Source organism: Harpia harpyja, chromosome 17, assembly GCF_026419915.1.
Source record: "Harpia harpyja isolate bHarHar1 chromosome 17, bHarHar1 primary haplotype, whole genome shotgun sequence".
Classification (NCBI taxonomy): domain Eukaryota; kingdom Metazoa; phylum Chordata; class Aves; order Accipitriformes; family Accipitridae; genus Harpia; species Harpia harpyja.
In genome coordinates this window covers 28,184,783-28,197,516 of record NC_068956.1, presented here as the reverse complement: position 1 = coordinate 28,197,516, position 12,734 = coordinate 28,184,783, and the positions used below count along the sequence as shown (strand labels likewise).

The 12,734-nt window shown below is 35.0% G+C and overlaps 1 protein-coding gene across 6 annotated transcripts in view; it reads right to left on the bottom strand.

The window, feature by feature from the left end:
• Positions 1-12,734, bottom strand: part of NBEA (neurobeachin) — a 511,508-nt gene that overhangs the window by 352,006 nt on the left and 146,768 nt on the right. For all 6 annotated transcript variants that reach the window (XM_052812195.1, XM_052812196.1, XM_052812200.1 and 3 more), the window contains exons 12-16: positions 11,901-12,053; positions 10,950-11,118; positions 1,636-1,715; positions 797-859; positions 591-688 (exon numbers count right to left, since the gene is read on the bottom strand). In XM_052812195.1, the coding sequence (XP_052668155.1) occupies positions 591-688; positions 797-859; positions 1,636-1,715; positions 10,950-11,118; positions 11,901-12,053 (563 nt within the window). The remainder of the gene's footprint in view (positions 1-590; positions 689-796; positions 860-1,635; positions 1,716-10,949; positions 11,119-11,900; positions 12,054-12,734) is intronic.

The window sequence follows — 12,734 nt, the reverse complement described above, 5'->3', positions numbered from 1 at the left end:
TCAGAACAGCATAAAACAAAATTCTATAGTAAATATTAAATTATTAACAAGAAAATTATTAATCTCTGAAAAAAATTGCATTACCAAAATAGGCATAAGAAAACAACAAAAATACTGCTTCTCTGAGATTTATCAGTTATTAGTTTTACTGTCAAACAGATAAACATATGAATTCCACAGACAGTTTTTTAATCTTTTCAGAGAGAACTTGAGAGGTTAGGGCACGATTTCTCTTGTTCTCCTCTTCTTCCCTCCAGATTATGTTAAACATCTGAAGACAGAATATTCAAAATTATTCTGAGATAGATACTTGGGGTTTTGATGCATCTTGTTAATTACATATTCTATTTGAGATTGAGAAGCAAGTACAACAGTACATTTACCGTCAAATATCATAATAATAACCTTAAGTGGAAAATTTTTTCCTCCAAGCTATCATCAACACTGTTTTTGACAAAAAATATAGCCTAAGTTAATAAGATTGTAGTTTGAAAGATCAGCAAGTGTGATATTTATGTGAAAAAGAAGCAATCTGGAGAGTGATGATACTGGAACTACTTTTAAGATATTTTCTCACTTCACTGTCTTACCGTATCCCATTTCTCTGATCAAAGGCAGGTATCATGGATGCTGGGTGTTCGGACATTAGTGCCACTAGCAGCTGCAGCACATCATGAATATTTTCATCCTGTATGACAAGCATCAATGTTATTCTACAAACTAACCTCAACAGCAGGCTTCCCATAGAGCTGGTACAATTGATTACAGTAAAAAATAGGTAATTACAGAAAGGTACCTCATGCATTGTTAATAAGTAATTTAATATGCTCTGCAGTTCATCTTCTTTCACTCCTCGATCCTAAAAAAAACCAACAAAAAGGAGGGGCATTATTCAGAGAAAATACATTCTTTAACTTTGGCTCAAGAAAAACTTGGACCAAGTCAAATAATCCTACAATTTTTTGCTATTTAAACTCAAAAGACGAAATTCTCTCTTTCATTACATTGCTTTTCCTTATCACATTGACAATTCCAAAGAGTATGAAGTCAGCCCCCTATTCCTGCCAGAAAGGATGCTTATAGCGTGGGCCCTCAGATAGTATAAACTATTACTGCCACTCCTCCAGCCCCTGAGACAGAACAATAAAAGCCAGAGGAATAAGCCAGGCCAAAAAATACTGGTTGTCAGTCTAGTCTCAAATGGCAGATTATACCTCAAAAACTGTTCAGCTGTCACAGAAAGAGTCCTAGACCATTTCAACCAGTGGTAGAACCAAAAACAAAAGGATAAAGCAATAACTAAACAACTGCCATTACCTATTTCATTTGATCAATCAAGCAGCTATCTACTATCACAAAAAAAAAAGCCCAAGTACCTGAAAGGTTCTGTACTGTCATATACTATTCCTGCAAGTACATTTAATAAAATATATGTGGCATAGTTTGGTGAGGTTGATAAGAAATATTGTATGGATTTACTGCCTCTATGTTGATTAGAAGTATGTGCATGAACATTAAAATTAACCAGAAACAGATACAATACCTGACAGGTAGTACGTATTTATTATTATGAAAGAACCTATTACATGTATATAACAGATCTCAATGTTTTCCATCTGGAATAGACTGTTTTACCTTCAATATAAGTTGTTTCAAAAACAGAAGCATAAATGCCCTCAACGATATGATTTCTTTCTGTGAGGGCCGAGGACCATCTGGAAGAAGCAAAATATACCACTTTTAAACATAAACTAATTCCTTTAATGACTGCAGCTTCTTAAGGAAATCACAGTTTCTACAACAGACTTAGTATTCTATTCATTATATAAAAGTTCATATTTGCAAATGATATAATTTATAACCCTTCAGAATCACATTTTACAACACCAATATACGTAAGTGATGTTTCATTTGGAAAAAAAGAAATCCTTTTTTTTTTTTTTTTTTTTAAGCAAAGACACAGGAAGATAAAAGGTAGTAATCAGGTCTAGACTCACACAAACAAATTAAGGTATATGTTCTGTAGATGTCTTCATATGAGCCAGGAGTTTCAAATCCAAATATAAGCAACTACTCTATCGACTAGATCTATTCAACTGACCCAACATCAGTGCCCAATTCAGGATAAACATTATTAGTTCTATTGACTACATTGGGTTGAATTCCACTGAGAACAATGGGAGTTTAAATACCTAGTACAAGCTACAATGTGGACATGTAAACTTAAAAGGGTCTGAATACAAAGTTGAATCTCACCTAAAATACGTGATAACAACTTGGAATAACTAAGCCACTATGTTAAATTCCATCTGAATGAAAACCAACAGAGAAAGGTTTAACAAAATATTAATGGTGGCCATTACCTGTAGCAGAAACTGAAGCTATTTAACCAAAGACAAACTACCATCTGAAGAAAATATTAAATTTAAACCAGCATCTGTGACCCATAATACTTTAAACAATTGTGCTTGAGGAAGTACATTAGGAAAACAGAAGTATCTACAAAACTGAATAAGAAACAGAGCCTGAACAACTATATTCACTTGAAACTTGCTCTGTTGTATTCTCCATTCTCCCCTTTCATAAATAGTTAAGGTTGAACTGGAAATTCCTTTGTTAAGTTTCTACTTTTCAAACAATGCGTGTCATAGACAGTCTTAAATTTTGCACAGTAAAAATAAATGCAGCCTATTTTATCTTTTCATCAACCACTTCATCTTATGCTGATAAATACATATCAAAGCTTAGTAACACTCTATGTCTCACTATTATTTCCAATCCAGGTGAATGCAACTTTTTAATGAAGATTTTTTTAGTCTCCAGTGCCACTCTTTGAAGTGAAGCCACTGCCATACACGCAGTAATTCAAGTTTGCAACACGGGCAAACCTGAAGGTAAGTTATATTTGTTTGACTAGCAGGAACAAAAAGAGTAGTTAATCCTCTCAAGTTTTCTTCCCTGTTTAGGAGTGGAGGGAGGAGAAATGGATACTCTTCAGAAAGAAGCAAATAAATCTCAACCTCTCCCCACCACCATGCGTAAAAACAGGAAGGATATTGTTCTAAGAAATCCATCATATAGGCTTTAAAGATATAGGAACAGTTTTATATCGATACGTTCTAATGGCACCATGAAACATCTATTTCCCACTGTAAAAAACAGAAGTAAGTTGGATTTTTTGGTACTAGCTGCAACTACGTTAAGTATTGCATGCGTTTTTATGGCAGTGTTGTGCTTCTAGGCAACAACTATTTTTTTTCCCTAATTCAAATGCAAATTCAACTCCCCTAACCGCATCGCAGAAATCTGTTTCTTTGCACACCCTCTTCCCTCCTACACCTTATTGGGATTCAATATCAGACAATATCTGAAAAGCAGGCCTAAAAACTGAGGCATTTTGTCTTTTCTGGAAGACTGTCATTACGGAAACAGAAAACAGAACACTAAGGGCATGGGGAGTTCTGCAAAGCATTTCGGTAACAGAAATTTTAAGGAGGGATTAAAATGAAGATATCCCAGATTAACCGGGTACCTGTTCAAAGATACCCGAGTTTCATATTTGTTATTTATATACCCACTAGTTTCTCTGGAGATGTGCAAGAACCCTGAAAAGGGTTCTTCAACACACAAAAGGTACCAAAGGAGTTGTTGCTTGCAGGTTATATGCCACGCAGGCAAAACGGTCTTTCTCCTTCAGTCCTCCAGAACTATTTATTCCTTGTACTTTGGTTGTGTCTTGAAGCTTCACTGCATTAGAATCAGAAGAAGGGGACAGCCTCTACCAAAAAGACTTTATTAATTTGAAAACTTAGAAGAGGACTGGTAGAGGAAAACAAGAGAGGCTGGAGAAACTGGAGGCTATGTAACCAGGAGACAACTACAAAGAGTGGAAGAAAGGTCTGCAGCAGTAGTAATGCAACAGTCATCTGACACAGATTGAATGGAATTAATCTGGGAAGTTGTAAAGCTACATAAAATGGGTTTGCCACCATAACTGTTGTGTCATCACACTTTTTGGCTTCATTACTAGTTGAAGAACTTCATTACTAGTTGAAGATTTATTTTTAAAAAATGCATTATTGACCAAAAAATGGCATAATTTATGCTATAATTAAAAAATATACATTATACATACATACACTGAGGTAAAGAGAGACAAGTAGATGGTGTTTTTCAACTCAAACATTGAAAAGTAGTTTTCTTTACTGCCTATTAGTCTTTGTGCTCACCGCTGGATATAGACAATTCAGTGTCACCATCGCTCAGAAACTGATGAACAGCACTGCTAAAGACTAAAACCAAACTCAGGCCAAATCAATAAGATAATCCTTTTAAAATCGGGTACAGCAACCATAAGTCCCTAATACAAAATAGCAACATTCTCGTTAACTGGCAGAGAAAGGATGCCTCCCTTATCCCACACCCGGATGAGTCACTAAACCATTTCCTGCTTTTAGATTCTTTATGTATGTTTTTATTGCAGGTAGCACATGATTTGCATCAGATTTTTTTTAATATACACTGTTAATGAGAGTTAGCCTGCTTTATCCAGACAAAGATAAATGAAAAAAATTTATCCAATTCATCCTTGCGGCACAGAGCAATTATAGGGGCATAATCCAGGACTAATTAAGAGGGAATACGTAAACATATTCACAGGGTAAAGTACAATTAGTACTGGTGTAAAAAACTCATCGGGAGCTTTGAATAACAAAAATAATGATTTCTAATCCTGTCTTTGGAAATAAAACGTTGTGTTATCAGTTCTACAAGCAACCAAAGGCAACATTCTTCCATCTGGCTTTTTTATATGTAAAAAGCATGACTTTTCTACTCCTTAAATTAATAAAACATGATACTGACAGCAGAATCTGATCTCCATGCATGCATAAATAACATCACATGTTATGTGGATCACAGAAGGACCTACTTTTTATCTCACTGCTGCAAAGCTAATGAGAACTGAGTTCCACTCTAACCCAGCCCTTGAAATAACTATGTGCAACTTTTTCTGTCCACAAAAACTATAGTTACTTTCTCCTTATAGTAATTTTCATAGTTCCCACTTTTCTAGCTCATGTTCAAAAATATTAGACATTAAAATATTCTTGGAAACTCTGTTTAACATGAGCTAACCGGGACATTAACAACCATGCATCCTCTAGCGGGAAGCAAGATACTGCTCCTAAAGGTCCATTCAGAGTAAGAGTTGGGAAGCACCCAGGAAACACCAGTATGGAAAAAGAAATGCTTGGCCAACAGCTCAAGAATGAACAACACTCCTCAGTAGTCTGGAACTTAAATGCACATTTCTCTCACACAACAATGAAGTTGCAAGTATTTCATAGGGTTGCTCCACAACAGGGTCCAAAATTACAATTTAGCACAATACACTTCTGAGGGTTGTTAACACTGAGTATCCCAAGGTATTTTTTCTTAGAAGAAAAACCACAATTTTTAATTTATTTTTCTGTTATTGGCTTCATTTTATGCTCTCTCATTAATGCACCACTGTTGGTCCATCACTATTTTCAGAGAATGCCATGCAGTTGGTAAGTAATTCCACTGAAGATTTTTCAAGGCATAAATATCCTGGTGGGCTCTAATAAGCACCCTCTTAAATTTACAGAAATTGTATATCAAATTAGTTCAGCAACATGGAGAATTTTTTTTTAAGTGCATAAGTGTTTTATTTTTCTTCAAAAAGGTTAATAGAGAAATTAAACTATCCGACAGTTTAGTAGACATCCAAAGATGAAAATACAAAAGTGTGTTTAAATTTTTCTCTGTTGCTCTGATATTAAAAATGTGTGGTTTGCCCCTTCTGAAAGACAATCACAGTTTGAATTTTCTTTAAATATCAGTCTAGTATATAGTTTGAAAAGACAAGACATCAAAGAACAACAAAGCCTGGTAACATAACTCTAAAATGTCCCTGGCAGCTTGAAGTATCATCATTGAAATGCACCATCTACTATAGAAAGATAAAGAGTTAAATCTCTCCCTGCTTATCCTCTTATTAATTCCCGAAATCCACAAAAGGAAATAATTACAGAAAGAAGTAACATAATTTTAAATAATTTTTACTCAGTTGCCTGCTTCACTATGTCTTTAGATGCTGCAACTGTTGGACAACCCTATGATCTTCTCCCACCTTCACATCTCATTCTGTATGATTTAACAAAACATTGAAGGCACGCACATGGCAAATCAAGGGAAGAGCTATAATCACGGTTCAAGTGTAAAATGCAAAATGTAATAAAGTTTAGAATTTCTTCCCTGGGGAAATTGGTTTGACTTTTTTTGCTCTTCCTGACATGAGAATTATTTCACAAGTTTACTTTTAATATGGTCTTAATAAAAGACAAGTCACTTTTGTCCTGTCACCTATTTATAACTGGTAATTTAATCTAAAAAAAACCACAAACACAACACAAAAAAAGAAACTAAAACTCACTATTTTAAACAGAAAACTTGCCTCCACTATGTGGATCTATATCTAAAATGTAGAACCTACTAAGAATAATTACCAAGCAAGCTGATAAGTATACATTTTGAAAAAGTGTTTCTAATACTTCAGAAGGAAACAAAAAAAATATGAATTTAGTATACTTAATCCAAGAAGAAATACCAGCTTGAAACAGGAAAGCAATAATGACAGAGAAGATACAAAACCAAATTTGAAAGAAATATTTGAGCCTTTTAAATAATGCCAAACATTTACACCTCCTATTTTATAAGCTGAATACCAGGAGAAGCAAGGGAGAAACTGTCATTTAAGAAAACAGCATTAGCCAAGTGGGAAGCTTCAATACTGAGCCACTGTGGCTTCAAAACAAGGTATACTAAACTGTCAGTACAGAAAACTCACCCACTTTGTGCTTTATTAAGACAGGAGAAGGCAATAAAACCTTGAAGCAGAGTAACTGTCTGCACGTAATAGTAAATCAACACTAATATTAAAAAGTGTTTCAGTATCTCTGCATAAAAAATGATATGCCTAGAAGACAAGAAAGCATCACACTACTAAAATGTCTGCATGAATAAGCTTACTTTCTAATATGACAGCAAATTACGTGAAGGCACTATAACACATAAAGTCAAATTTCAGATATTGGCAAGATTTCCATTAAAGTATTCTTCAGATCTGAAAATTCTGATGTCAAGTTAGCTTGACCATATGCCATTTTCTCGCATCATGACATTTTTCTGTTTCTTACAGTAAAATTGCTGTTCATAGTCCTGTTCTTCTATTTTGAAATATCAAATGCTGCTGAAAATGCAACAACTCTAGCATTTGCATAATTGTATTCTTAAAGTGTAAGTTTCTTACTTTTACAAACTTCTTTTTACACATTATTCTACATTTTAACAAATGATAAACTTGCCGGCTACATGTGGCAGTACTGGCAGTATGCAGGCTAATAAAAATCAAGACAAAACCAAAATCCTCAAACAGTTAACGTTTTTGAAATATTAGAATTAGTGAAGTTATAAAGAAAGGTGGAAGACAGGTGGAAAGAAAAAAGCATTAAGCATATTAACTACAGCTACTTACAGTATTCTAAGACTATAAGCCTTAATCAGCCAGACCCGCATATCACATTGGCAGATTGCACTTAATTTTAAAAGAAAGAGCATCTGGTGAAGAAAAGCAATGTAATATTCAGGTGATTAAACATTATGAAAAGTTTTCAGGAATATTATAAATGGAAAGTAATTAATGTGAATTTGATAAAAAACTAGTATGAAATTAAGTTAATATGAGATTAAATTTAGCAACCCATCACCTCAGCAATTATTATATTGCCACAGTCATTTGCTTGCAAATCACCAGTTATTACAGCTGTATTAGTCAGAAGCAGAAGCTACGTGTGAAATAATAGCAAAAAAAGTCCTAGTGCTGATTTGCACGGAGAAAATTCCATAGCTATGCTGGATTTGCACATCCATTGCTATATCACTGCTCTTCCTCCCTGATAAGCCGACATTCTGCAACTCAACACAAGGAAAGTCATTTTTACAGGCAGGAAAGAGTACTACAAAATACTTTCTTACAGTTGTATCAATTACGTGGGATTTTCTGCAGTCTAAACAACAGGGAAGAAGGAAGATGATAAGGAACAAGGAAGAAAGTTGAGATGAATCTTTAAAAAAGTCAAGTTTATCTATAAATCTAACTAAAGGAAAAAAAGGAGAAAATTCAGATATAGTGGATAATAATAGGCATTTTGAAAATGTGCATGGCCTCACGGTTTATCAAACACCTTCCCAACTACTGTATGAAGGCCTTAGTAATTGTGATTTTTTTGTTGTCATACTGTTACACCAAGCAACCAGTAATTTGCACTATCTGGTTACCTTTCAGGGACCTACCTGGTTGCCTTTCTCAGAAAAGCAGAATATTGTCTGGAACTGACACAAATGAGAAAAGAATGTATTATATCCTTAAAATAGGTAGGAATGAAAGAAAAGGTAGGGAAGTAAAACAGCCATATGTATGCTAATTTAGAGTTAACTGATTCATTTCTCATCCCTAATTTTGTGTCCTTGTGTACCCCATGCCTTCTGTTCAGATTTTGATGAATACATCAAAATTTTTTCATTTTTTGTAGCTATTCAACTGGCATTACACATACAAACACTCCAAAAATACAGCTAACTGCAGAGAGGCAGATCTGGGCAAGATAAAAACAAGCCATACCTCCTACATAAAGAAATGTCACACTGTTTCCACAAAACAGCAAGCTTAGCCAGAGGGAAGTCTGTAATATGTGATACATTTTCCAAGTGTTGTTAGGTACTAGTATCACGACACAGAAGTACAGGAATTCTTTAATTAAAAACAAAACAAAACAAAAAAACCCACAAAACTCAAACCCCCCTGGAAAAAAAAAAAACCAAACAACAAACAAACCAAGAAGAATTACAGCAATAAGTAGACAATATTATCAAACGTAGAGTCTCAAAGTAGTTGAGCAATTTTCCAGGTCTCTGTCTAGGTGTAAATACGGTTGACACTTGGAACCTTTACCTCCCAAGAGCTGGTCATTCAACAGTCACAAATACAAGTCCACATTACAAGCTGATCAGCTGAGTTTTTAACCTCCTAATTCCTCACTGAGCTCAGATATGGTTAACTTGTCTGATGGTAAAGCTGTACCTACGGAGCACGGCAGCGTAACCCTCAACAGAGTAGAGCTCTGAAAGCGTGAAGCTGGATAAAGTCAGTCCCAGGGTAGGACTCAGCTCACCCTAATTTCAGACATCTGGAGCGTCGCTGCCAAGAGGTGAGACCAGCTTCTCACCTTCCACTGAAGCCAATGGAGATCTAATCAATACAGCCAAGAGAGTCTGGAAAGCAACTACCTTTCAAACGAAATAGTTCTCAAGGCTCTGCCGACTAGGGGTAGGACACAGCTGCCTAAACATACTCCTCAGTGTGACCTGACATGCCGTAAGGTATCCAAAATATCCACACCGAACAAGCAGATTTGACACAGGATACCTGCATCCTTCTGAAGGCAGGTAGGATGCTCCACAGAGACTAAAATGATGCTAGAAACCCAGATTCAGGCAACTGACTCCTGCATTCCACTGGCTATAATCGGCAGACGTCTAGCTCAGATGGAGACACCTTCCTTGTAGGTACCAAAAATGAACCCATTTCTATTTTGGCAGAGGGAATCCAGAATCAGAGTAAGGGAAAATATATTTTATCACTGACAAAAATTTCAAGCTAATTAAGTAACCACCACAATTAATTTTCGTAAACTGATATTACAAACTTTTCATTCACATGAACAGAGAACAATGTGCTTTTGTTAGGTATTTTTAAAGCAAATTTTAATAATTTTATGAAGAATATAATTCATCTAGTATTATACCATGAGAGAACTACAAATGAGGTCCCAGCTCCAACAGCAGCTCTTCCTGTGAGCCTCAACAAGTTACAATTTACTGCCTATTAGGATACCTAACCTAGGATAAGAATTGTTCCTTCCATTTTTATTTATTTAAAAAAAAAAAAAAAAAGAAGGAAAACCCTATGCATACAGCTCACTTACAAATGAAAAACTTATCCAATAACTTATATGTTATAATGTCACTTTCTTAAATATTTGGCTATGTGGCAGCATAACATAAAGCACTAAAACATTCCCCAATTATTCAGTTTCTCAGCATGACAATAATTGTTACAGAATAAAGATAATTAATAAGCTCTCCTATATCAATTAATTCTTTAAGAGACTTTCAGCCAAATCCTCCCTGCTTTACACAAGTAGTCAGCTAAACGTAATGACATTACAGCTGGAGTGTATAGGATTAGAATGATTTGATGCTCTGGTTAATACACATCTGTTACATGCAGCGTTTAGCCGGTACGTATTATTGTATTTTGTTGTTGCTGTCATTCAATGCTTCCTGAGCTAACCTAAGCACTATGTGCTATAAGCAAAGTTAAATCAATCTCTATTTTATAAGGGCAGAGAAAAAATATTATTAAACTGGAAATACAACTTCAGAGATCTCAGCAGCGAGAACCAGAGGTTTCCACTCTGTTTTCAAGGTCACTTAACACTACCAATCATTCTAACCCCACAAAGCTTTCTTTGGCATACGAAATACACTTAACGTTTCCTCTTTGGTACAGAAGAAAAATCAGTGATTTTAATAGGTTTCCTAAAGTATGCCCACATAAGCATATGCTATGCGAGTGAAGACCAGAGTTGGACTCTTCTGCGAATACATATAAACGTAAGGAATTATCATCAGAGGTGCGTGATACACCAGAAGTACTTGCACAGTCCTGCTGTTGACCACTGGGACCGATTATTGCCATTTACTTACCTCCTTGTCTACAGATCCAAGGAGCTTTCACACATTTACGTCATAAATCTTCCCATACAAGAAATGCTTATATTTTCTTTCTTATGCATTGTACTTACCTAGTCCTTTAGGAGTAATGCCACTGCTATCAGCAGGATTAACCACCCAGTAGTAATATTTCAGTGTGTGCATTAACTGCAGCACTGTTCCTACTCTGCGTATAGTGTTATAGATCGTAGCAGTTCCAATGAATTCAGCTGACAAGTAGGTATACAAAGACAGCTGCACCTGAAGAGTGACATAGTTATCCACATAAATGTAAATTCTGTATTAGTAGCCTTAACTTGTAGGGTTTTTAGGATTTACTTTGGATATGATACAAAAAACTAAAAAATAATTACAACTTCAGTTAGGGCAGGGACTGGACTGACACCTGGAATGACATCCAAAGTTCCCTTCCAAACTACATTTTCTATGATTCTATGATTTAAATCACAATAAACATACTACTTTGTTTCCTATTCTGGCTTTTTATACTAAAAGTACATATTCTCAGATTTTAGGACCATGCCACTTTTCACTTTGGTACACATTCCTGAACTGTGATTATTTAGGAAAACAACTAATTCATTATTACCAGAGATGAATGATAACTTTTTATAGTTTTTATCAAACCAAAATACATAATTTAAATTAAAATGAAAGCTTATGTGAATGTGTACCAAAAGAATTCTCACCTTTTGCTTACAATTAAAAATACATACTTTTATGCTTAATCTTTTGGGTAAAAAATGTAATGCAACCACTGAAAAAGTGACTGGGTTTCTAGAAACAGCCTTTTAATAGAATTAGCCAGAACCTTAGCCAAGAATGTAACTGCATTTAGGAACTTATAAAAGACATTGGAGAATATAGTTAAGCAGAGTATAGACTTCATGATCTAAAAAAGTCTTTGCTATTGCCATGTTTTAAAATAAAAAAATTTAAAACCTAAGTACCATGGTATAAAAGAATACTAGTATTTCACTTCTTTGCAGAAGAGCCGTAACATCGCTCAAGTGTACAATTACCTTTGCAGGGGTGTGTATCCAGATAGCAGGATTAAAAAGGATGTGATCACATAATTGCTTCAGTAGAGGTGCTCCATGAGACAATCCATCCAAATATTTTGCAAATGACAAAAATTGTTCCAGAACTGCTCTGGTTATATGAACTCTAGATGACTGGGGAAAAATAATCAGAAAGAACAAAGATAAAGAAAACCCTTCTTCTTTAATATACTTACAGCCAAAATATGAAGTGATGTTTTCACCAGGATTGTCTTTACTAAATACATGCAACATCATGTGGTTTTATGTCATTGAATATGAAAGGAAAGTAAGAAAAAAATTATCAGCAACTTATACTTTCTAATAATACAGTCTTTCTAACATTTAACAGGTTAAAAATATTCACCAATAACTGAGGTTTGAATCCTTTTTCTTTTTTCCTTTCTTTTTTGTTTTTTGTTTGGTTGGCTTTGGTTTTGTTTTATTATAATCCAGTCAGGATTCTACATTTTACAGCACTGTGCCTTGAGAACTTAATCTGAAGTCCTTAACTCTTCTGCAGTTAATTACGTGTCTTACTGAAATTGGGTGCCTCAGTATGTAAACACACATTACTGGTAGACATGCTTTCGTTGCTTAAACGTAAGTAGGTGTTTGAAGGAGTTGGGTTCAAGGTTTCCTCAAATTTCAAGAGTGCTTCAGTTTTATAGCGTATGCTGTAAGATCACTGTCGAGACCTGCTCCTATGCAGTAACGTGGCACGTGGACTTTGACAAACTTCTTTATATACTAAGTTAACAAAAGGAACTAATAGGAAAACCCACTAAACATCCTTCCCCTTGCCTTCTCTACAAA